At 49.5% G+C, this 26,674-nt stretch overlaps 1 protein-coding gene across 1 annotated transcript in view; it reads right to left on the bottom strand.

Moving 5' to 3' along the window:
* Positions 1-26,674, bottom strand: part of LOC110258247 (TBC1 domain family member 14-like) — a 48,037-nt gene that overhangs the window by 13,820 nt on the left and 7,543 nt on the right. The window contains 3 exon segments of the mRNA XM_021081435.1: positions 886-1,003; positions 2,986-3,068; positions 5,347-5,465. Of these exon segments, the coding sequence (XP_020937094.1) occupies positions 886-1,003; positions 2,986-3,068; positions 5,347-5,465 (320 nt within the window).

The raw sequence follows: 26,674 nt of genomic DNA, 5'->3' as shown, positions 1-26,674 counted from the left end.
GGAAAGAGAAGGTATATCTATCATGACTGGGGCACTTTGCTGTACAGCAGAAATTGGCACAACACTGTAAACAACTATACTTTAACAAAGACATTAAAAAAATAAAATAAGCTTCCTCGATATTCTGGGCACGAGGGGTGGGAGAGGGGCTGTCCCAGCGTCCAGGGGAGGAGCAGCAGGGCTGGACCAAGGGCGGGGAAGGAAGCTCTGTGCGCCTTTAACTCAGGAGGTCACAAAGGCGGAGTTCCTGTTCTGGCGCAGCGGAAATGAATCCGACTAGGACCCAAGAGGTTTCGGGTTCAATCCCTGGCCTCGCTCAGTGGGTTAAGGATCCAGCATTGCTGTGGCTGTGGTGTAGGCCGGCAGCTGTAGCTCCAATTAGACCCCTAGCTGGGAACCTCCATATGCTGTGGGTGCGGCCCTAAAAAAGCAAAAAAAAAAAAAAAAAAAAAAAAAAAAAAGCAGAGGGAATGGAACATGCAAAGGCCTTGAGGCTCCCTAAGGAAAGGGCCCTGTCCAAAGGAGAGGTGAAAGGTGAAGCGACAGAGGCATCTCACAGCACCTGTCGGTTAGGCCAAGGAATTCAACTTCTACACTGTGAGTCACAGGAAGTTACCGAAATTTTAAGCATGGAAGTGACACCAGTTCGTGCTTTAGAACTGAGGAGACAGATGGACACGAGGGCTGGGAGAGGAGCTGTCCCAGCGTCCAGGGGAGGAGCAGCAGGGCTGGACCAAGGGCAGGGAAGGAGGCTCTGTGCGCCTTTAACTCAGGAGGTCACTTCATCAGAGGCTGTGAGATGAGCTACAACTGATTACAGCAGCCGCCTGCAGATTCCGCAGAGAAGGGATTTACAGCCTGGAGCGCCCCTGTGTGACAGCTTACATGGTCTCCCAGTTGGGCAGAATCTCATTGTTCCAAGTAAGGACCGCATTTCCAATACTTTCTTCTAATTTGCATCTTTCTTCCAGCTGTTTTTTCCTCCTCTGGGCTTCTTTCAGCTCTAGAAATCACAATTAAAAATAACGAGAAAACATCTATTAACTAAATTACCTAGCAATTTCACACAAGGCGACTTCTGTCAGAGTCATGCTGCAGAAATGAGAAATACGGCCCTGAGGCAGGGCAGTGACACCCGACCTCCCAAGACTCATTTCACACCCAAGGGAGTTTAGAGCTGAGGCCCCATCATCTCTCAGTACGCTTTCTGGAACACACGCGTACCATACAACACAGGTACAGAAAGGGAGTTCCCGCTGTGGCTCAGTGGGCTACGAATATGACTAATATCCACGAGGACGTGGGTTCAATCCCTGGCCTTGCTCAGGGGTTAAGGATCTGAAGTTGCCGTGAGCTGTGGTCTAGGCTGACGGCTACAGCTCTGATTCAGCCCCTAGTCTGGGAACCTCCATATGCCATGGGTATGGCCCTAAAAAGCCAAAAATAAATAAATAAATAAATAAATAAATCTTAGCATGTAACAGCAACTCTGAGAAGTGCCATGCATTTTCTTTTCTTTTTCTTAAGGGCCACACCTGTGGCATATGGAAGTGCCCAGGCTAGGGGTCTAATCGGAGCTGCAGCTGCCAACCTACACCAGAGCCACAGCAACTCAAGATCTGAGCCACATCTTGCGACCTACACTGCAGCCCACAGCAATGCCAGATCCTTAACCCACTGAGAGAGGCCAGGGATCAAGCCCGCATCTTTGTGAATACTAGTCGGGTTTGTCATCTGCTGAGCCATGACGGGAACTCCCCATGCACTGTCATTGTCATGAATTTTTTGTGGTAAAACATACAAAATACCAACTTCATTTTAATCACTGTAAGCGTACACTCAGTGGCATGAGGTATATTCACACTGTTATGCAACCATCACCACCACCCATCCCCAGAATCTTCTCATCTTCTCAAAATGAAACTCCGGCCCCATCGAACACTACCCCAGCCATTCCCCCCGTCCCCTGGCAACCACCAGCCGACCTTCTGTCTCTATGAATCTGACTATTCTGGGGGCCTCACCTAAGTGGAATCATACAGTATTTGTCCTTTTGTTTCTGGCTTACTTCACTTAGAAAAATGACTTCGAGCTTCACATTGTAGCATGTGTCAGCATTTCCTTCCTTTTCAAGGCTGACCAATACTCATTGTATGGACAGAACACATTTTATTATATATTCTTTTTCTTTTTTAATTGTTAAAAAGTTTTTGGGCCACACCGTGGCATGCAGAAATTTCCAGGCTAGGGATCAAACTTGGACCACAGCAGCGACCTGAGCCACAGCAGTGACAACGCCAGATCCTTAACCCAATGAGCTAACTGGGAACTCTCTTTATTATATATACTTTTAATTTTATTATTATTATTTTCTTTGCTTTTATCATTTTTTTTTTTTTTAGGGCCACACCTGCAGCATGTGGAGGTTCCCAGGCTAGGGGTCGAATTGGAGCTGTTACTGCTGACCTACACCACAGCTCACAGCAATGCCAGATCCTTAACCAACTGAGTGAGGCCAGGGATCAAACCCACAACCTCCTGGTTCCCAGTCAGATTCACTTCCGCTGTGCCACAACAGGAACTCCTATATATACTTTTTAAACATCCAAAAATCATAGGGTTCTTAGGTGCCACAAGGCACTTTATCAAATCCCATCACATATTCCGGTAAATAAAGAAAGCTTAGCCCCGAGAGGAAAGAGATTTGCCTTTCTGTCACCACTGGTGAGAGCTTTCTCCAGTCCGGCACTTTTATCCTAGTCTCTTCCTTTGTGTAAATTCCAAGTGTTATTATCATGAATAAAGTTACGGGGAATGAGGAGTTCGTAGAAATATGCATTGTTGATAGAAAATCATAAATTTCAAAATACTAAAGCATTCACCCACGTTCAGGTTCTAGACCTCCAAAAGGTAGGAAGAAAATATCCAGAAAGACACAAAATCTGGTTCTACCTTACATAACCAAACACATGTGAATTCCATTACCTCGTTTTTTGGCTTGAACCACCATTTCTTCATACTGTTGCCTGTGTTTCTGAGCTTCTTCAGCTGGCTTCGCTGGGAGGTTTCTTGATAGAAAATAAATGATTTTTCACTGTTATAAATATTAAGTAAGAGAAACTTAAAGCACTGTTTACTAAAAAAATGAAAAGCTCAAAGACCAAAACCACACGTGTTAGATAATAAAGACACAGCTCTTCCATAAACTAGAAATACTTTTATAAAAGTAAAATAGGATCATTTAAAATTTTTTGAAGTGTAAAAATAAGCAGAAGAAAAGAGTAATGACTCATAATTCCAACAGAGGTCAACACCTAACCCTCTGGTGCTTTTTCACCCTACTCTCCAGACGCTTTAATCTGACCACAATGCACTGGTAACCGCCACCAGGTACCTGAGAAGGAGGGTATCTTAATGGCATAGACAATATATTCCCTGGCCAGGTTTTTTTCTTTTTTTTCTTTTTTTGTCTTTTTAGGGCCATACCTACAGCACATGGAAGTTCTCAGGCTAAGGGTCAATTGGAGCTGTAGCTGCTGGCCTATGCCACAGCCACAGCCATGCCAGATCCGAGTTGCATCTGCAACCCACACTATGCCACAGCTCACGGCAACACCGGATCCTTAACCTACTGAGCGAGGTCAGAGATTGAACCTGTGTCCTTATGGATACTAGTCAGGTTCATTACCACTGAGCCATGACGAGAGCTCCTAGTTTTTTAAGTGTGCAAATTTCATACGAGCTTGTGGTTCATCTGTGTTTTATATATATGCAGACAGATGTATACAACAGTTCTAAACATCTAAATTTGGTGTGCAACTTCGAATCCTGTTTCCAAAAAGCAAAATGCAACTTCTCTTTCAGAAAAGAGCCGGTGAATTTTCTGGGCTCTGACAACTGGGAGGCGGCACCGTCTGGCTGCGCTCCTCAGTGTCACCCTCGTTGCCTGGGCGAGCTGAGGCCTGCCTGCCTTTCCTGCAGGAGAACAGGGCACAACCCCCCCCACAGCTCCCTGTTCAGAGGGCAGCACACAGCCTGGCCCTCCGGTGTGGTGGCTTCACCACAGTCTCTGCCGACCTTGACAATCCTCCATCTCGGGGTTTCTCTCCCCATCTCCCCACACATCCACGGTTTCCAAGGACCAAAAATTAACATCAGAAAACCTATCTTCTTCAGCGTTCACCAGTTTTAAATGTCAGGATGGCAGGGACCTTAGGGATTCTAGCCTAATGTTTTACAATCTTTCTTTTTTAAAGCTGTGGACTCCTTCTACTCAAATACAATGTCCTGGAGCTCCTGCTGTGGTACAAAAGAATCAGCAGCATCTTGTGAGCGCTGGGACACAGGTTCAATCCCTGGCCAGGCACAGTGGGTTAAGGATCTGGCATTGCTACAGCTGAGGATTAGGTCGAGATGGCCGCAGGGAAGCCAAAAATGGGGGGAAAAAAACAAATACAATGTGTCCTATGGAAACCCAACACTTAAATAGAGGTAAGCTACGGCCTGGTACTATGGGGCAAGCCTTTTAAGGTTTCCAAACACGATCTGCAAGCCAGTCATCAAAACCCACCTGCTCATCAGATGGCTGGAAACGAGGGGATAGGGCCTTGTAGGATCACCCAGCCCATTTACTGCAGATCCCAAAAAGCAGCAGGCTAGTCCAGGAAGCGACCCACAACACTGGGCTACGTCCAAACCTCCTACTTTTTATTTATTGATTGATTGACTGATTGATTGTCTTTTCTAGAGCTGCACCCGCAGCATATGGCGGTTTCCAGGCTAGGGGTCTAATTGGAGCTGTAGCCACCAGCCTACACCACAGCCAGAGCCACAGCAACGCAGGATCTGAACTGCGTCTGCAACCTACACCACAGCTGACGGCAACACTGGATACTTAACCCACTGAGTGAGACCAGGGATCAAACCACAACCTCATGGTTCCTAGTCGGATTCGTTAACCACTGAACCACGACGGGAACTCCTTATTTATTTATTTTTTTCCAACTCCCCACTTTAAAGAACACTCCCTGGAACTTCTTACAGTGACCAGCCAGGCTGTAATTAATAACAGCTCTGCAGTATCTGTATATATGAAATCAAAATGAACAATCACCTGTATGGAAAATCCTGGTCCAAACTTCTACCCGAAAGCAAAGGTTTTCGAATCAGTCCCTTACTCTCGTAGACTAAACGGTAGGAAGGGGATGAAGAGGGCCCCACACGTTGAGCAAGTGACGTGCTAATTCTCCCCCCACCCCCACCTGGTGCTTTTCTAACGAAGAAGGTGAGGAGCCAATGTACCCATCCCCGAAAGCAAACGCCCTGCAAGCTCTCCTGCAGACTCACGCTGGTCTGTCTTCCAGGATGAGGGCAGTGGTGGAAAGTGGCTCAAAATCAAGATTCTTCCTCACATTCTGCTTTGGAGAGGGTGGCCTGCTAGGTCGTCCAGCCTTGTCTTCACATTCCTAGGACAAAGAAACCAGGGATAACTGCAGGCCCGGCCGATGCTGACACTAAGCAGTCTTTCTGAAAGTAAGAAGATCGTTCGGCCATGAAGTCCTTTACAACAGTCTGGAGGATGACGCACTCAAAGCATCTCCCGCTCTTCAGAAGGAAAAACTGCCAGTGAGAGGCGTCCTACAGCTCTGCAATTCAGGTCATCACCTTACCAGGGCAGTGCGCTGCCCTGCTGTGGAGGGTGGGGAGAGGAACGACACTAAGGATCTCAACATCCCAGCTGCCTGGCTCTAAGGCCCGCAAACTCATCTCAGGTCTCCTATGCTTCCTCTTGCTAAGAGGTGTGCTTTCTGTCATCTGGACACTGTAAATATTAACTTTATTGCAGTGGCCACTGGGAAGCTCAGAGCCAGAGTGATAGCCAATTCTAGCATTCATCTAACCCCCCAGGCTTCACCTCAAATAACATGCCCATCTTAAATTGCTAACAGATTTCCTTTTTGTTGTTGTTGTTCTTTCTGTCTTTCCTAGGGCCGCACCTGTGGCATATGGAGGTTTCCCGGCTAGGGGTCTAATCGGAGCTATAGCCACCAGCCTACACCACAGTCGCGGCAACGCTGGATTCTTAACCCACTGAGCAAGGCCAGGGGTCAAACCCACAACCTCATGGTTCCTAAGTCGGATTCATTAACCACTGTGCCACGACAGGAGCTCCCAGATTTCATCTCATGGCATTTTATGTATTTTTGTTAGCCCTTCAAACCTTTCCTGAAATGAGGAAGGGGTTAAAGCAGAAACACAGAAAAAGAAATTCTTCAACACCTTCCTGTGAAGCCGTGACGGCGAGGTGCTGCATCAACCACCGTGCCATGCCCTGGACTTGCAAGCACAGCCTCCACACTACCAGGTCACCCATCTGTCCCGTGAACGGCAACCACAAAACCTCAGTCACGGCTGGTGACCCACGTTCCAAACACCCAGCCAGCAGGGTTCAGGGAGCTAAGCAATCTGTGCCAAAGCGTCCAGTCTCTGAAACTGTGTGTTGTACCCTCAGCCCTCCGCAAAACAGTATGTTCTTCTTGCTGATTACAGACCAGGCTCCAGGACGCTCCGCTAAGGAGGCAACCTAACCGGGCAGACGGGGCGAGCAGATGCAACGTTAGCCCAAGACTGAAACACCCATGCCAGCATCCTCGGAAGCAGTGTCTGGGGTGGAGAGTGAATTTAATTTTGCTTCATGACTATTATTCACACCGGGGGTCAAGAGGGGCCTTACTGGATCACTGGGCAAGCAGCTATGCTCTCAGCCAGAGAAGCCTACAGAGGCTTCTAAAAAGCTGAATGGAAAAATGATTTCCTCAAAACCCACAGGCGTGAGAAGGGCGTGCCCCAGAAGCACGCGGGGGGCAGTGTCTGCGCATCTGCACGCGCAAGGTTAAGGGTCCACGCGGCTCCCTCGGTGCTGAGATGCCCTCCACTCAGCCGGCGCTGAGGAAACAGACTCACTTTTCCATCCATTCAAACACCTGAGCACCTATGCGTGGCAGGCGCTCCATGCAGCTTAACAGGGGACCAAGCGGCCACCAGGAAGCATCCAGGGGGCCCGCGGGTGTAAGACGGCAAACTTCATGGGAAAAGCCACCGAAAGCTGTGAGCTGAGCAAGGTGCGGAGGGCACCCCGCGCTTTAACGAGAACTGCTCATGAGTGCCCTGGACGGCGCCACTCTTCTGCTGACCCTGCTCTAGGGACTCGAACGCCAAGGCCGCTGGCGTCAAGCCCCGAAGTCAGATGCCCGCTTCTCTGCGCTCTACACACGGCATCTCACTTCATCCCCAACGGGCTCAGCGGAAGGGTCACCTCATTTTACAGGCAGGTCCCCTGAGGTTCAGAGCGAGGTGCCTGGTCCCTGAGGCCACCGCCAGCACGGAGCTGGGCCTGCAGGACTGCCCGCCCTGGGCAGGCCCTGCCTCTCCTGTGGCTGTACTCACACGGTGTGCAGCTCTGCAGGGAGGAGGCCGCGTCCCCTCCGGGTAAGGGCGGGCTCCAGAGCCAGACAGGCCCGTGAGCAAATTCAGATCCACCAAGAACCAACTGCGACCTCGGGCTCAGCGCAGCCCCTTCTCCGCACTGGGAAGAGCGAAAGAGCGCCCGGCAGAGGGGCTGCCTGAGGAGCCGGGGCCCGGTGGGCACTCAGCGCAGCCCTGGGGCAGAGGGGCATCCGGGAAGGCCGGCCCGGCCGCTGTCCGCCCCCGCCCTGGTCTCCTCAGCCCTGAAACCGAGTGAGGCAGACAAAAAAAGGTCCAGGACCAAACACCACTCAGGGCGCCCTGCAGAGGCTGCAAACAGCACAGGTGTGAAAAGGAGGTGCGAAATACACAAAACACGGTGATTTTCTAAAAATCCATCTCTTCAGTTAGAGCTCGGAGGTTCCACCACCAACGACAAGCAGCAACACCACTGACAGCACCGTCCGAGGGCTTCGAACACACCACGGCGGCTCGCCCGGCTCACGCGAGGCCCCCAGGGAGGAGAGGGCCCGAAGCCAGGCGCCCTGGCTCTGCAGCCCCGCTGCCCTCTGCAGACTGCCACTCGCCAGAATTCACCACCCAGCAGGGATCTAATCATTGGTCTGCAGTGTAAATGACGCTTTCGACTATGAGACAAACCTGTAATATGAACTAAGTGCAGATGCAGGGCCAACACTTATGTTTTAATTGTATAGAGCAATGTGCGATTTAAAAAAAAAAAAAGAGGAGGCCTGGCCTGTCCACACTTGAAATCCCAAGGAAAGGCTTTTCCACATTCGAAACGGCATCTCAGCATAGAAAGGGCTTTGGACATTGTTCCAGGGTCTGCTCCACACGTGGCTCTCATGGGGCTACCTACACGCGTCCACCGTAAGCTCATCCTCCACACCAGACAAACCAGCTCTAGGAACAAGAACAAGGACGAGTCACGCTCTCAGCTGTGAGTTACCGGCACTGAGGTCGGCACGGGACGTGGCGGGAGCTGGGGCTGTGGAAGCAAAAACACTTAGATCCTGGGTCCTGGCGGGACGCGAGGCCGGCCGCCCTGCTCCTCTCTCAGCTGCGAGACGGCAGCGACTGGGAAGAAAGACTCCTGCGACCGTGAGACGACCCGACTCCCATTCGGCGGCTGCCCACGACGTCTGAGCCCCTCCTGTGGGCCAGGCAAAGGGCAGGTAGTCCCACCTCAGTCCAACGTCTCCGGGCCCTTATGCAACCAAGGTTTGGGGTCTCTTGGCTCAAAGCAAGTAACAGCCATTTACGGGGATGCTCCTCAGAAGCCCTGCAGCTCATCAGCACGACCACCACTCAGGGACTGCCTCGGGGTCTGTGGATAAGCCTGGAGGGAATTCAGAACAGGGTTCCCCAAAGTTCTAGTGGCAAATTAGGTTAACCAATTTAAAAAAATGCTGCTAGTCATGGCAGCATCTTCTTTTTAAAAAAATCAAAAAAAAAAAAAAAAAAAAAAAGAGCACATAGTAAGGACAGTTTGTTTCAGTTCTATACCTAGTTATAGCTGTGCCTTCATGAGAGCACTGAGTTTCAACCCAAACTGTCCAACCTGGGGGGGCAGGGGTAGGGGTCATGCCAAAAAAAGTTTGCCAAAAGCCACTAATTGAGAATAGGATGCAGTCCCTGCCCACAGCAGTTTATCTTGTATCGTGCTGGGAAGATAAGACCAATAGCACAGGAAAGCAGCAAACAAAATCTACCGCCCCCAGTTTGGAGGGGGGGGGGCTGCTAAGTTGTGGCGTGTGGTCTGACAGTGAGCAAAGGTTCAGGAAAAACACAATAAACCAGGGCAGCTCAAGAGGCCTCAACACGAAGCAGGGGCCAGCACCTATTTGTGAAGGGGCCACATGGGGCCTGGCACTTTTGGAGACCTGCAGACCCCGTGGCTCACTCTACTAGGGGCAATAAGAGGCCAGCAGAGGCTACGAACCCAGAGCAGACAATGAAAAATGCCATCCAGGCGAGAGCAAGCCACGTGCTGTGGGAGCCCCAAGCACAGGGTGCCCATGGCTGGAGAGAAAAAAGAAAGTGTCTCATAAAGGTGCCATCGGAGGGGACAAAGGACAGGGGAGATCTGGGAGAGAAGCCGCTAGGGAGAGGCATCCTGACAGCACAAGAGATCACGGTGGGCAGGCCTATTCGTGGTGAGCACAAGCACTTTACGTGGGCAATGATGCTGGGCCACGGCTGTTCTGTTCTACGTTTTACAGTCTCAGAAATAAGCTACCTAGAGTTGATGGGACAAGCCAAGAGCGAGAGAAAGAGAGGAAGAAAGAGAGGTAGGAAGGAAGAGCCAGACTCGGTACACAGCCAGCAAGTAGGGAGTGGGAGGTGTGATGAGCCCGTGAGATACATCCAACGGCAAGGATGACATCTCGTGCATGATCTGAGCATCGCTAAGGACAAGGACGGGGCCTTAGACTCCTGAATTAAGTGTATGATCTGCCAGTTAAAAAAGAACAGAAAACAAGCAGCGATCCCATTGTGGCTCAGTGGGTTAAGGACCCGGGGTTGTCTATGTGAAGGTGCAGGTTTGATCCCTGGTCTTGCTCAGTGGGTTAAGGATCCAGCATTGCCACAAGTTGCGACACAGGCCACAAATGTGGCTCAGATCCACTGTAGCATAGGTCACAGCTGTAGCTCCGCTTCGCCCCTACTGAGCATGGCAGGTCACCATGTGGTACCTATTTTTTTCCTTTTTACTGCCACACCTGTGGCATATGGAAGTTCCTGGGCTAGGGGTCAAATCAAAGCTGCAGCTGTGTCCTATGCCATTGCCACAGCCACCCAGATCCAAGCCACAGCTGCAAGCTATGCCGCAGCTTACGGCAATGCTAAATCCTTAACCCACTGAGCGAGGCCAGGGATCGAACACACATCCACACAGAGATAACGCTGGGTCCTTAACCCAGGGAGCCACAAGAGGAACTCCCCCAAGGTACCTATTAAAAGACACGAACCAAGCTGAATGACAGCACAGCAGCCACATGAGGCCAGGCTGAGGGCCCTGCAGGGGAAGCACTGGGGTTGGCAGCAGGCCTGGGTCCAAACCATCACCTCCAGATCATCACCAGCAGCAGTGACCTTGAGCATGCTCCTTCACCACCCCCCCAAGCATGTCTCCTCCTCTACTAAACGAGAAGATTAAATGAGAATGAACTAACCCAACACACACAGCCACGCAGGTGCCCCCAAATGACTGTCACTGTACTACTACAGCATTGTCACAGTATTTCCTGTTAAGAGGGGTACTTAATAAGATTGTGGTGAAGTCTAGATGAAGTGCCCAGAACACGGCAGCTGGTTTCACTTTGCCATTTGTTAACAAGCAACTTCTGGGGCGAGAGGGGCATTGTTTTAAAATCTGGGGTGAGATCTGTTTTGTTTTGCCATTTTAGTGGGGGAAGTGGCCTGAACAGGTCTCACAAATGCTTAGCCTTCCAAATGACAGTTCTAGTGACCAATGAGGCTGGCCTCATTAGGACCCTTGCAACCCCTGAAGGGTCCTCACACTTCAATTATTTTATCCACCCCCCCAGTCCTTTCAGAAAGCACTAAGTTACCGGAAATGCTGGCTTTTGGGAAAGCAACTCCCAGGAGGTCTTTTTAATCCTCATGTTTCTTACAAACATCTAGGACACAAAAGTTCGTCTGTGGACGGGGAGTAAAATGTATTAGAGCCGAAGTGTGGGTTTCAACGAGCCTGGTTACTGCTGCGATCTGACCACCTTATTCGGACCTGGAGCAAACCGGGTATAGCCTGATTTCCCTGGGACCACGAACAATGAATGCCATTCAGGCCTCTAAGAGGGGTGACTGGCCTGGACTGACCTCAATCTCAACACCGGCTGCAATCCCATTTGGGGTGATAAGAATTAGGACGCGCTGGCTCGCTCTCCTGCAGTCTCTCACTCAATCCTGGGAGAAATCCACACGGAATCCCAGACAAAGACTGGCAGGGAGGAGGAAGGCGCATCGCCGCGGTCACATGCACGCTTCAGCTCGCTGGAACAGATGCATGGAACACGCACACATGCACACGGGCGCACCCACGCAGCGGCCTCCGCGCGGGTGACGGGCGGGCAGGCCCCCGGAGGGGCGCGGGCGGGGCCGGGCCCCACTCACCATGAACGCCGCGGGGCTCAGAGGCGCGCGGCCGGCGGCTCCATGCCCGGGCGAGCGAGCGAGCCGGGCTCCGCGGCGGGACCTCGGGCGGCGGCTCCGGAGGGCGGGCGGAGGCGGCAGGCCGCTCAATCGCGCGCAGATGCGGCGCCGCCGATCCGCGGCTCGGTTTCGGCGCGTCAGGCCTGGCTCGCAGGGACCCTGGGCGCCGGGGGCGGGCCGGGGGCGGGGCTGGGGAAGACCCCGAGTCCCGCGGGGGTCCCTCCAGGGCCCGCCGGGTGGGGAAGGTCACACGCACCCTAAGGACGCAGGACGTGCCCGCGCAGGCGGGCGCAGAGTTCAGGCGCGGGATGTCCACGCCGTCACAGACCCGCCGGCCTGATGCTCACACTAAGCAAGTTACGCTGCGTCCTCCGCTCACAAGTGCCACGCTGGAAATCGGACCTTTCGAAAAGCAGCGAAACCCAAAGCAACGAACGCCAAAGCTCTGCTTTGCAAGCTTTCAAAAACAATGAGACTTGTACCGTACCCGAAGGAATATAAAAACAGTAACACTAGTAACCTTTGGGTAGTGGTTAGAAGCAATTTTACTCGACTACGGTTCAAATGTTTTCCACAAGAACGGTTCAAGCAAAACGTCAGGGTGCACACAAAAACACATAAAGGGAGAAGTTTGACTAGTCCTTGCTTCTAGGGACTTGGCTGGGAAGGGGCATTAGAGACTGTTGGGGGGGGGTGCGACAGAAATATTGTCTAGATAAGCATCAACAAAACTAACTGAACAGCAGACTTTAGGAGAGAGCATTCCACTGCTGGTAGATTATACCTCAATGTTTTAAGTCTTTAAAATCCGCATAAGGTCACAGTTATTTCTGGTCAGCCCCGGGGTCCAACGGCCAAGGGCTGAACAAACTGGGTCTAAGACAACACAGACTCTCCTTCAGTTCCCAGACTAGGAGTACCAGGCTTTGCCCAGCTGACTTTCTGGGTAACACCATTACCAACTTGACACCAGAAACGTCTTCACTCAGAAGAAGCCTACAGTGTCCACGAAGCTGTAATAAAGAAGACAGACAATGACAAGGGATGACGAATATGTGGAGAATCTGGAATTTTCATAAGTCATTGGTAGTCGCAGCCATTTGGGAGAAGAATCTGGCAGCTTCTTATATAGTTCCATATACACCTACCACACTCCAGGGAACCGACCCAAGAGAAATAAAAAATGCATCCACAAAAAGACATGCATGCAAATGTTCACAGCAGCATTATACATAACAGCCCAACACCAAAAACAATCCCCAGATCCATTAAGGAAGGACTGGGTAAATAGCACTGACGCAGCAATACCGAGGGGCCCTGATACACGCGACCACATGGACGCCACATGGGGAGCCTCAGGAGCACTGGGCTGAGTGAAAGATGCCAGGCAAAAGGTAATGTGCACGATTCCATTTATACGAAATGTATCTTAAAACAAACCTCTAGAGAGAAAGCAAATTAAGGTTTGCCTGGAGCTGGGCAGGAGCAGAGATCCACTGCCCACAGGCACCAGGGAACTTTTCCGTGTGATGAAAATATTCTAAAACTGGATTGTGATAGTTGCATAACGGCGCAGGTTTATTAAAAATCATGAACATGTAGAATGAGTGAATTTTACAGTATGATAATTATACCTCAATAAAGCCATTTTTTTTTAAGTAATAGGATAAAAAGGGAGAGACTGTTTCTGGCTGGAAGGATTACGGAAAGCCCTGTTGAGGAAAAATTATTCAAAATGTGGAAATAAGACAAAAGCATGGAGGAGGGGTGGCTTTTCACTTTATTCCTTGGTTTATTTCATTCTCTAGAAGTACCTGTGCTAATACCGGTTAGAGTGCAGAATCTGTAACGTGACATATTAGCTTGTGGATTCATGTCCAACAGAAATGATAACTCAAAAGATTGTTTTCTAATCCCCATCAGTTTGTGTAAGTTTAACCTAGCACTCTTATTCTAATTCTTCTTTGGTTTTGTGCCTATAAATACCCACTTCCTCAAATGCCTTTGGAATCAATTTTACCATCTGACTGATTCAGCGTATCTCAATGCATGAATCTTCCTTTTTTTTTAAGATTTTTATTTTTTCCACTATAGTTGGTTTACAATGTTCTGTCAATCTTCTGCTGTACAGCAAAGTGATCCAGTCACAAACACACACGCACATACATACACACACACATATATACACACATTCTTCTCACATTCTCCGCCACCATGCTCCATCACAAGGGACTAGATACAGATCCCAGTGCTGTACGGCAGGATCTCACTGCCCAAATGAATCTTTAATCCACAGTCATTTTTTTTAAAAAGGGAAATGTCACGAGAGGGTAGTAGAATAACCTTTCTATTAAGAGAAGAAAGGGACAAATAACTGAGGGCCATACACAAACCCGACTGGCTGCCGATTCCAAAGAACAGTTTGGTGCAGCCAGGGAGAGCAGAGCACGATCTGGTTACGGACACGGTCATGGTCGGATGCTATCATGGGATGACGATAATTTTCTTAAGTGTGTGATAACACCTCCATGATTGTGTAGAGAGCTGCATGCTGGTGTATTTATGGGTAAGACATCATGATATCTGCAACTTACTTTCAAATTTTTTTTAAAACGTCCTAGAAAGACATGACAAAATGAATATGGCAGAATGTTAACAACTCTTCAATGCAAGTGAAGCATATCTGGCTGTTCATCATTCAATTACTCCCTGAGGAGTTGCGGTCGTGGCTCAGTGGTTAACGAATCTGACTAGGAACCATGAGGTTGCGGGTTGGATTCCCTGGCCTTGCTCAGCGGGTGAAGGATCCGGCATTGCCGTGAGCTGTGGTGTAGGTTGCAGACATAGCTGGGATCTGGTGTTGCTGTGGCTGTGGTGTAGGCCAGCGGCTACAGACCCGATTCGACCCCTAGCCTGGGAACCTCCATGTGCCGCAGGTGTGGCCCTAGAAAAGACAAAAAAAAAGACAAAAAAAAAAAAAAAATTACTCCTTGAATGCTTCTGTAGGTTTGAAATTTGTCTTCACAAGGGGAATAAACTGGTGACAAATCAACTTAAACACCTGTCCCCACGGAAACACTCCCTGCCCTGCCATGTAGACTACAGCAGGGCCCTGTTCATCCCTCTCCTAGCATCCTGTTCTGTTTTCTCATAGCACTTAATCACAACTTGTAATTACGTGACTCTCTGATTAGTATTTATTTCCCTCAAGAGACTACGAAACCTCTGAGGGCGGGGACTTGCTGTAGCCTTTTCACCAGTGAGGGCTAACGAAGTACACAGCAGAGACAAGACCCTCAGCATCTGTGGGATCCATCCTTTTTCCATCCAGCCAACAAGCACTTAAGGTGCTTGGTCCTAGGAACCAAGATGAACAGGCTGCCTGCTCTCAGTGGCTCACAGGCCAGCAAACAGACAACTACCACGCTACCTGGGTGCTCAGTCCTAGGACAGAAAAAAAACTCAAGGTTCCAGGAGCCCCCAGAGCAGCTGACCCAGCCTGAGGAATGACTGGTGACTTTCTGGAAATAATCCCTGCAACCGGAAGAGAGCCAGCTCCATTCTCGCAGAGAGGCGTGGGCTCTCCGCCTCTCCACGCCTCCCACCCACACCCAGTGCCGCACATACTTCGGAGGGCAGCCAACCTGAACCCACAGGCTCGCTGACTTTGAACAGGAGAGAGATGTGTTCAGGATGTGTTAAACAGGCAGCAAGATGTGCTTCCCCAAACACACTGCTCAGCTCTTCTGGCAGGCTGTAACCTGCAAGTCACTTTAACAATAGTTTCCATCACACATTTTAGAACGGAGTACCTACCGTTTATAAAGTTCTAACTATATATTATACCATGTGATAACTTAAAGCAAAAATAAGAAGGAAATAGAGCCTTTTATCTATCTCACTATTGCATTAGATTTCGTTTTTTTTTTTTCTTGGCAGCGCCTGCAGCATGTGGAAGTTCCCGGGCCAGGGATGGAACCCGTGTCACACCAGCAACCCCAGCCACTGTGTGAAAGTGCTGATTCTTTAACCTGCTGCCCCACAGCAGGAACTCCAGGTTGGACTTCTGTCTTAATTCACCTGTTAAGAAGTCTTCCTCAAGTTTCTGAGTTAACCAGCGCCCCTCCCAGCTTCTGTATCTCCATCAGTTCGCTGGATTCATTCGCTTATGCGATTCATCTGCAACACGGCTGTCTTCACCCTTTTAGGTCCAGGAGGTAGAACTGACTGGTTTGTCTGAGGCAGCAGCCTAACAGACAGGCGGACAAACTCGGCCTTGCTACAGACCCCGGGGCGTCGCAGAATCAAAAGGTGACTGCAGGGACCGCTTCAGTGCCAACCTAGGAGACGGTCAAGTAAATCATGACGCAGCTACACAAAGGCCTTTAGTGAGCAGAAGTGAGGTCGCAGACGAATATTTAATGACCTGGGAAATGCTTACGTCGTCAGAGAGATGAGAAGAAAGTCTACAGAGTGGTACATTGTGAAATTCTGACATTCTTAACAGTCATTCATCCATTTAACACACACGTGTTAACACTCCACTAAAGCCAGAAACCGTTCTGACCCCGGAGATGAAGCGACAGAGAAGCACACAAGGTCTGCTCCCAGGTCTCCTCAGTGTATGTTCCAGGAGGGCTGAGAGGCAGGCAATAAACAAGCAAACAAGCGGGCAAAAATTTAAGATGGAGAAAAGTTCTGAGCAGAAAGTCCCGAGAGTCCTGTGACAGAGGGACAGCCGATGGGTGGCGGTGGCGGCTCCTTCCCACAGAATGAGCAGGGATATTTTCTTTTTTCCTCTCTTTTTTTTTTCGGCCATGCCCCTGGCATGGGGAAGTTCCCGGGCCAAGGATCAAACCCGCACCATGGCAACAACCCAAGCTGCTAGAGTGACAGCGCAGGAGCCTTAACCCCTTGCACCACAGGAGAACTCCAGGGAAAACTTCTTGGAAGACACCATGGAAGAGTGAGCATCTGAGCTAACCCGGTGAGTCTCATCAGCCCTAACAACCCCACGAGATAAGCACTGTGCTAGGCTGAACGACGGCCCGCCAACACGCCCATGGCTCAGTCCCTGGCACCGGGGCTAGTGCCTCATACAGCAGAGGAGACGCTGCAGACCTGATTAACGTTATGGACCCTGAGCAGGGGAGATTATCCTAGATTATCTGGTGGGCCCCATATAACCACAAGGGTCCTTAAAAGCAGAGGGAGATGTGACTGTAGGAGGGGAAGGCAATATTCTGATGGAAGCAGAAACTGGAGTGAGGCAGCCCGAGCCAAGGAATGCCCACAGCTTTTAGAAACTGGAAGAGAAAGAACAGGTTCTCTCTTGGAGCCTCTCAGAAGACAGCTCTGCCAGCACTCTGATTTTAGTCTGGAAGACTCATTTCAGACTTCTGACCCCCAAACTACAGGAGAGTAAATCTGCATTGTTTTAAACCACCAAGTTTGTGGCAGCGGATTGCAGAAGCAACAGGAAACAGGTATAGCACTCAGCATCCCCGCCGCGTTTTCCCCCAGATACAGCAACAAAGACTCGCCTGAGCACCTGTAAGTCCTCGCTGGCCAGTGGCGGGGGCGGGGTGTCTAAACCCAGGCTCCTGGCTCCAGAGCCCCATCCATCACCTCCCCTGAGGCACTGCCTCTGAACTGAGATGTCAGTTTCCCAGAATTGTGTTCCCTTCCTGGCCCTAGGGCCCCGTGAGCTCTCAGACACAGGCATGAGGCCCAGGAACAAAAACACGTGCCTGTTAATCCAGGGATACCATGGAGTTTCCGGTGTCAAAGAGGAGGCTCCACCCGAAGTGCTTACTCAGGCCGACAAGATGTTGCTTCGGGAGTGTTGTGAGGTCAGCTTACATGAGTAACTTAAAGGAAAGTACAGTTAACAGCCTGACTCTCCTCAAATCTCAGGTCTCTCCAAGTCCTGCCCGGGCACTTGCTGAGTCTGTGTCGTCAGGAGGGCCCGCAGCATGCACTGCAGCCCACGAGACGACGACGACGACGACGACGAGGAGCCAGCCGGGCCTGGGCCTGCTGAGTCCTGAAGAAGGCCCAGGAAGCGGCCCCCCTGCAGATATGCCCATGACTCGAGATTATAAAATACCTGGAAATCTCAGTCTTCCATCAGGTATTAGGTCAAGGCGAAAGAAGCGGTTTTCGTTGGCCGTCAGCATCTTCCTATCGGCACATTAAATTGCTCGGAGAAGAAGCATTTGAAAGCTCCTGAGGGCCCCCTCCCCAGGCCCCCTGGCCAGGTCTTCCTTGGAAGCTGCCCCAATTCAGCTGCTTCCACGAACACACTTTTCCGGGCCAGGTTATTCGATGGGCCACCCAACTGCAGATGCTCTTGCCTGAGCCTACAGTCAGAAACTGGACTCAGAGCATGGGTGGTCCCCTCTGAATCGTCCTGGCCACAGCATCTTCAAGGTCAGGGTCAGGCAGGTTGCCAATACCTATGGCGTGCAAGCAGAGGCGCTGCACAGCTGGACCTCAAACATGCAAGGGCAAGAAACCAACGGAAGCTGCTGAGAAAGGCCCGGGGGCAGGCACTGAACTGTCAGAGGCTCCCACCTGGAAAGGCTGTGGGTGAAGAGGGCTTCCTCTGCCTACCTCTATCACTGGGGTATCTCTTTTTTTTTTTTTTTTTTTGGTCTTTTTGCCTTTTCTAGGGCCACTCCCTTGCGGCATATGGAGGTTCCCAGGGTAGGGGTCGAATCAGAGCTGTAGCTGCTGGCCTACGCCAGAGCCACAGCAACGCGGGATCTGAGCTGCGCCTGCGACCTACACCGAAGCTCATGGCAACGCTGGATCCTTAACCCACTGAGCCAGGCCAGGGATTGAACCCAAAACCTCACGGTTCCTAGTTGGATTTGTTAACCACTGAGCCGCAATGGGAACGCCCATCTGGGGTATCTCATAGATATGCTTCCATGAACTATTTTTAGAATTTGAAAAAAAAATATATATTTTTAAGCCACTTCAAATGGAACCCAAGGCTGATTTTGCCAACAGCAATCTCCTAAATACACTAACCAGGCCACCGCAGCAGCAAAGCTTTAAAGGTGTGGCCATAAGGGGACCAGCCTGAGAGACACCTCTGAGCTTTACCGAGCTCCCCCCGGACACAGATCGAGCGCCCAGAACACCCACACCTCCCCTCCCGACCCCCCACGAGCACAGGCAAGGTGCGCGTTCTCTCTGCAGAGGAGGGGACCAAGTTCAGGGTAGCGACGTCAGGTCATCGGCCTAGTCACCCGAGTGACTGTGCGTGACAGCGTGAAGACCCAGACAGGGTGCTCTGAGCCACCGCGAGCGTTCCTCCCCAGCCCCCTGCTTTCCCGAGCCTGGGACCCCGGTCCTGGCGGCTGTGAGAGGCCCCAGGGAAGCTGTGTGCATGTCCTGTTGTCGCAGTCCTGTGTCTCTGCGGGGACCACGCCAGGAAGACAGCGGGCGCGCGCTGAATGCTGCCCGCAGGCTGCCGGCGAAGTGCAGCCCTGCCACGCTGGGAAAAGCAGCAAACCCGAGGAAGCGCTGTGCACGGGACTTTCCGTTCATATCGCTACAGGCAACTGGGGTGAGAGGGTTACACTCCTCGCATAAATGAGCCGTAACCACAGCAACAGCAGGACACAGCTACCCACAGAATGAAAACAAAGTTCAAATTAAAATGACCGCACTGCCACTCGCCTTTCTCCTCTGTTCCCCTTTTCTTTCTCTTCCAGAAAGGGAGCATGTGGAAATGTGAAATGTCATTAACCTGCTGCCTCTCTGAAATCCAAAATGAGTAGGGACTAGACGTTTCACGAAACAGTCTCCCGAGAGACTCACCCTCAAGCAAAAGGTCCTGATTGCATACAGATGTGCCAACCACCTCAACAAGCCAAAACTTCCAAAAGAGACTCCACTTTACTCTGGATCATCAGCTGCTGGGTAGTTTCCCTCTCTGCTCTAGCCACTAGGAAGCTCAGTGTCAAATCTGAAGGGTGCCTCTTGCAGCTGCATGGAAACTGGTGAGCTGTGCTTTGAGGTATCCCTTAGGCTCAGGGTTTTTTTTTTTTGTCCTTTGCCCAAATTTTTCAACATTTTTTTTTTCTCTATCATTTTGCACATTTTTTAAAAAACTTTTTTTGGAATAGACCTGCACACAAAACAAAACTCAGAAGGTACACAGTGAAGGTCTCCCTTTTGCTCCAGTTCACTCGTCTCTCCCTCCGAGGCAACGTTATGATTACCAGGTTCATAGGCGCCTTTCCTGACGCCGGATCTGCACTCGCAAGCAAATGCTTGTATCTTTATGCACACAGAGCACACTAATAGAGAGGGTTATTCATCTTGCTTTTTTAAGGTAGGCACTGAATTTTACAGAGGGCTTTAATCAATTCTCTACTGCCAGGCACTTAGCTAGCTCACAATCTTTTATAATCAATCTTTTTTGTAGTCTTCCAGTATTTTGCAATTGATACCTTTAGAAAACCATCATTTACCTACACACTAATTCACCTGTAAGATAAATTCCTAGAAGTCTAAATGCTGGGTCAAAAGTACCCTAACTGGAGTTTCCGCTGTGGCTCAGTGTAAGGAACCTGACTAGTATCCATGAGGATGCTGGTTCGATCCGTGGCCCCACTCAGTGGGTTAAGGATCCGGCGTTGCCCTAGCTGTGGTGTAGGTCGCAGGCATGGCTTAGATCTGGTGTGGCTGTGGCTGTGGTTGGGCCGGCAGCTGCAGCCCCTATTTGACCCCTAACCTGGGAACTTCCACCTGCTGATGGGTGAAGCCCTAAAAAACGGGGGGGCCCCGACTGACTGACTGAGTCATTTGTTCATGTCAGCTTTATGTTTTCATTTAACACGCACTTAGCTCTTTTGGTGCATGCGCGTCTGTGGCTATTAACACAAACGGTCTTGCAGCCACGACCCTCATGATCCAGACACAGGACGGTTCCATCATCCCCAAGACCTTAGTAGCCACGACGGGCACGGCAGCGTTATCTTCTCAAGTATGTCGTATAAATAAAATCATACAGGATGTAACCTTTTGAGACAGGATTCCTACAGTCAGATAATACCCCCGAGATTTGCCCAAGCTTGTTAATATGGTGGCGTACACTGATTGATTCTCAAATACTAAACCTGCTTTGGATTCCTGGGATAGATGCCACATAGTCACAGTATACTACCCTTAAAAAAAATGTGTGTGTGTGTGTAGCTGAGTTCAATTTGCTACTATTGCGTTGAGGATTTTGTGAGGGAATACAGGTCTCCAGTTTGCCTTCTTTGTACTGTACTTTCGTGGTTTTGGCATCAGGCTAACACCAGCCTCATGAAATGAGTCATTCCTTTCTCTTCTAAAAATGGTGTCATTTAACTTTTTGGTAGAACCGAACAATGAAACCGCCTCTGGGCCTGCAGATTTCTTTTTCTGGAAGGTTTTTAACTACAATTTCTATTTCATTACTAATTACAGGACAATCTGGGTTGTCTACTACATCCTGGATAAGTTTTAGTGATTTGGGATGTTCAAGGAAAAGAACCATTTCTTCTAGGTTATCAGATTTACACATGCAGGGTTTTTAATAACATTCTCCTATTATCCTTTTAATTTCTGCAGCATCTGTAGTGTCTTCTTTTTTCATTCTTCTTCTTCATAATTGGTTCTCCTCTGTTTCAGTCCGTTTTGTTAAGAGTTTGATTCTGTTGGTCACTTCTTTTTTCTTCTCTCTCTCTTTTTTTCCCTGTCTTTTTGTCCTTTCTAGGGCCGCACCCGCAACACATGGAGGTTTCCAGGCTAGGGGTCTAATTGGAGGTTTCCAGGCTGCTGGTCTACACCACAGCCACAGCAACGCCAGATACAAGCCATGTCTGCGACCTACATCACAGCTCATGGCAACGCCAGATCCTTAACCCACTGAGTGAGGCCAGGGATTGAACCCGCAACCCCATGGTTCTTAGTCGGACTCGTTTCCGCTGCGCCACAACGGGAACTCCCTGTTGGTCATTTCAACGAATCAGCTTTTGGTTTCACAACTATTACGTTTTTCTGTTTTCAAGTTCAGTGACTTCTAGTCTCATACTATTTCCTTCCTTTTGCTTGCTCTGGGTTTATGTGCTCCTTTTACAGTTTCTTAAAGTAGAACAATTAGATTCAAAGCCCTTTTTCTTTTCTAATGTGACTGATTTAATGCTATAAATTTCCTTCTAAGCACTGTATCCCACAAAGTTTGATAGCCTGTAACTTTACTTCAGTTCAAAATACGTTCTCCTTTTCCTCGTGACTCTCCTGTTGTCCCAAGATTTATCTAGAATCGTGTTACCTCTTTAGTTTCCAAGTTTGGGGAGATGTCCTTATAATCTTTCCGGCGTTGGTTGAGCGCAATTCCACTGCAGTTCAAGGAGGTGTTCTGTGTCATTTCAACCCTTGCCGATTTAGTTTCTTTCATCATCGAGGTTGTGCTTTGTCTTGGTGACAGCACATATGTAAAAAGGAGAGGTGTGGTGCTCTTGCTGGAGGCTCGAGCGTTCTGGGAATATCACTGCTGGTCACGTCTAGGTTCTGGCTAATTCTGTGGAGAGTTCCCTCATTTACAAAGAGGGGTGCCATCGCTCCAGTTGTAACCTGCCCCCTCGTTTCACATCTGTCGGACTTGGCACATGTATTTTGCGGCTCTGTCGTTAGGGGCACACACGTTGCATGTCCTGGTGTCTTCATGAGGTAACATGCCACCTTATCCCTGGTCATTTTCTTTGCTCTGAAGTCTGCTTTTTCTGATATTAATACATCTGCTCTATCTTCATTTTGACTAGTGTTTCCATGGTAGTATATCTTCTCCATCTTTTAGTTTTAACTACATATTTTATAGTTTAAGTGAATTTCTTTTAGGCAGCATATAATTGGGTTTTTTGTTTTTTGTTTTTCTTTTTAGGGTATATGGAAGTTCCCAGGATAAGGGTGGAATCGGAGCTGTAGCTGAGGCCTGCCACACAGCCACAGCAACACCAGATCCAAGCCACATCTGCAACCCACACCGCAGCTCACAGCAACGCCAGATCCTTAACCCACTGAGCGAAACCAGGGATCAAATCCACGTCCTCATGGATGCTAGTAGGGTCAGTTACCACTGAGCAACGACATGAACACCCAGGGTCATTGTGTTTGTTTGTTTGTTTGTTTTTTGGTCTTTTGTCCTTTTAGGGCCACACCCATGGCACATGGAAGTTCCCAGGCTAGGCGTCTAATTGGAGCTACAGCTGCCGGCCTACACCACAGCCACAGCAACGCGGGATCCGAGCCGCGTCTGTGACCTACACCACAGCTCACAGTAATGCCAGATCCTTAACCCACGGAGCAGGGCCAGGGATCGAACCCAAAACCTCATGATCCCTAATCGGGTTCGCTTCCACTGCACCAGGACGGGAACCCCCAGACCATTTACATTAAGGTAAGTTATTGGTGTGCTCCCGTTTAGGCCTCGCATCTTATTTGTTTTCTGTTTTTCCTTCCTCTGTTTCTTCTTCCCTGCCTTGATTTTGGATTTTTTTTAACTTTTTCTGGAGTTCTATTTTAATGTATTGCTTTCTAGTCTCTCTTTTTATAGCTTCGTGGTTGATCTGAGATTTGCAAGATCCTTTTCCACAGTCTAATTAGAATCAACATTTTAGTACCTCAAGTGGACATAGAGCCTCATGTCTCCCACCGCAGATTTTATTTGTAACATGTGTTACAGCTGCACATACAGCAAACACCACACAACATCACACTTTCTGCTTTCAACCAAACATACTGTGAAGAACTCACGGGGAGAACAAGGGTCCAGTGTGTCCCTCTGCCATTTCTGCTCCTCAGCCCAGCGTTCCAAGTTTCCTTCTAGAATAATGTCCCTACTGTCTGGAAAACTTCCTTTAGCCATTTTTTTAGATCTGCTGCCAACAACTCCTCTTAGTTTTCCTTTATCTGAAAAGATCTTTATTTCACTTTCACTCCCGAAGGGTGTTTTGCTGGATATAGAATCGGGGTTGAAGGTTCTGCTGTTGAGCTGTTTCCCCTCCTGGTGGCCTCCGTGGTTTCGGAGGAGAGAATCACGGTGACCCAAAGGGCCGTCCCCCCTTTCTCAGGCTGCTTCGAAGACCCCTTTCTCTGCCTTTAGTTTCAGCAATTTGGCCACGATGTGTCTGGGCACCAACGTCTTTGGCGTTCACGGAGCCCCCGCACCCACCAGATCTGTAGGTTTTTATCTTTTGTCAGATTTGGGATGTACTCAGCCATTATTTATATTACCCTGTATCAAGCTGGGGGGATACCAGAGGAGGAAAAAAAGATAAACCCAATCGATTCAGTGGGACTCTGAATTCTGGTCTTCTTCCCTAACCCAGCTGTTTGAGATTCCTTGTCAGCATCTCAATAGCTGCTCCATGTACTGTGTTCAAGTTTTACAGCTGCATTCATGGGGAGAGACGGGTTAGAGAGGGCTTAGTCCTTCGGACCCATAACCGGCATCTGATCTGTTTGTACACTGGCTCAAACCCATTTCCAAAGGCATGAAATAAGAGATGATAAAAACAAAGGAAGCTTTCATTTCTTTTTCTTTCTTTCTTTTTTGTCTTTTGTCTTTTCAGGGCCACACCAGTGGCATTTGGAGGTTCCCAGGCTAGGGGTCTAATCAGAGCTACAGCCGCTGGCCTACACCACAGCCCACAGCAACACCGGATCCTTAACCCACTGAGCAAGGCCAGGGATCGAAGCTGTAACCTCATGGTTCCTAGTCGGATTCGTTAACCACTGCGCCACAACGGGAACTCCAGCTTTCATTCCTAAATGAAATGAAACTGCTGTAGATTTCACCTGTGGACCAGCCACCAATGACCTGCACTGCCCAGCCAGGCTTATGCTTCCTGCCATTCGTGATGACTCGGGATTTTCCGAGCACGCAGAGGTGAGGATGAATATCACTCTAAGTTGCCCTGGGTTTGCCTTCTTCTGGATTCTCCCTTTAACATCTAAGAGCTGGCCTGAAATTCCAGAAGGCCATTCAAGACATTCCAGGCTATACAAACCCAAACACCTGTACTTATCTTTGCTCCCACGACAGAGTTTATCGGGGACACTGAAACCCACAAGCTCTTCCTTTCCTGCACCTCTCCTTGCCACGACTAGGAGCTGCCTCGGCGCCCAACCGGAGCCCAGCCGCATCCCCTGACAACAGCGCCAGCTGGTCCTGTCTACATACATAGTGTTAGGTCTCAAAGATCTAGAATATCTGTTATAAAGCATCCGCAAGTGTCTGCGGCCCTGAGCCCCTCGGACATCTATTCAAACTGCAAAGGCTCACCATTACTTTTCAAATGACCTTTTCTTTAACGAAATAAAAAGAGGAGTTCCCGTCGCAGCTCAGCGGTTAACGAACCCAACTAGCATCCATGAGGACTTGGGTTTGATCCCTGGCCTCACTCAGTGGGTTAAGGATCTGGCGTTGCTGTGAGCTGCGGTGTAGGTCGAAGACACGGCTCGGGTCTTGCATTGCTGTGGCTCTGGCTCCGAGTGGACCCCTAGCCTGGGAACCTCCATATGCCATGGGTGCGGCCCTGAAGAGACAAAAAGACCGATAAATAAATAAATAAATACTCAAAAGAAAGAGCACAGACAAATTACTGAATGGAAAAATACCAAAATGCAAACAGTAGGGGCAATAAGACTCCAAGTGTTTTCTTTTCCTTAATTTGCTGATGTCTTATACATATTCTACAAGTCACAGAACTGAGAGGTCAGTAATACTAATTTATCTAAAGGAATCCATTCTCCATTTCCCAGAAACTTGAGCAACTGGGGGCCGTAACCACCAGCCGTAACCACCTCCTGCCAGGCTGCGCCGGGAAGGCTAAGAACACGCGTCCACATGGCCTCACTGGAGCAGGAATTAGAGTTTACTATACATCTTAATTAGGCTTTAGCTCTATCTAGAGTTACTGCCACCACTTGGGATCACACGTCTACACACTCAGGCCCCACACGGGCCCTCTAAAGCTGGGGTGCTGTGTGAGCAGACATCTGTGACAGCAACCAGCTCGAGTCTGGTGCCCAGGAGCCTCCTCATAGGGGCAGGTCCCTGGCTCAGGATCCTTCTCAGGTCTCGCTGGCGTGGGGGGAGTGGGAGGACAGGGTGAGAGATGAGAGGGCCAGAGACACAAAGCACGAGCAACCAGGACACAGCAGGACTCTGTGACGCAGGAAGGTACAGTTGCATCCTTTATTATTGATGGTTGAAGCCAGACAGTCCTCTTCTTGGCAGGATTGTGTTACCACATAATTAGCGACCTAGTCACTTCAGTTCACGAAAGTCCTCTAAGTTCAAGAATATAATCCAAGTTTGCGTTTAAAAACACAGGGTACAACAAAGGTAACAAAGAAATTCAAACGTGATGCAAGTGACACTAAGAGCCATGGGAAGATCTATTTAGAACAGTGGCTACTTCTTTGAAAAGTGTGAGTTTCTTTAAAAAAAAATTTTTTTTTTTTTTTGTCTTTCTAGGGCTGCACCCATGGCATATGGAGGTTCCCAGGCTAGGGGTCTAATCAGAGGCATAGCTGCTGGCCTACACCAGAGCCACAGCAACGCCAGATCCGAGCCACATCTGTGACCTACACCACAGCTCCCGACAACGCCAGGTCCTTAACACGCTGAGCAAGGCCAGGGATCAAACCAGCAACCTCATGGTTCCTAGTTGGGTTCGTTAACCACTGTGCCATGACGGAAACTCCCTCTTTTATTTTATTTTATTTTTTTTATTTTTTTATTTTTTTTTTTTGTCTTTTTGCTATTTCTTGGACCGCCCCTGCGGCATATGGAGGTTCCCAGGCTAGGGGTCGAATCGGAGCCATAGCCACCGGCCTACGCCAGAGCCACAGCAACGCGGGATCCGAGCCACGTCTGCAACCTGCACCACAGCTCACGGCAACGCCGGATCGTTCACCCACTGAGCAAGGGCAGGGACCGAACCCGCAACCTCATGGTTCC

The sequence above is a fragment of the Sus scrofa genome, unplaced genomic scaffold (genome assembly GCF_000003025.6).
Source record: "Sus scrofa isolate TJ Tabasco breed Duroc unplaced genomic scaffold, Sscrofa11.1 Contig1696, whole genome shotgun sequence".
Lineage (NCBI taxonomy): Eukaryota > Metazoa > Chordata > Mammalia > Artiodactyla > Suidae > Sus > Sus scrofa.
This window is presented reverse-complemented; position numbering and strand designations above follow the sequence as displayed.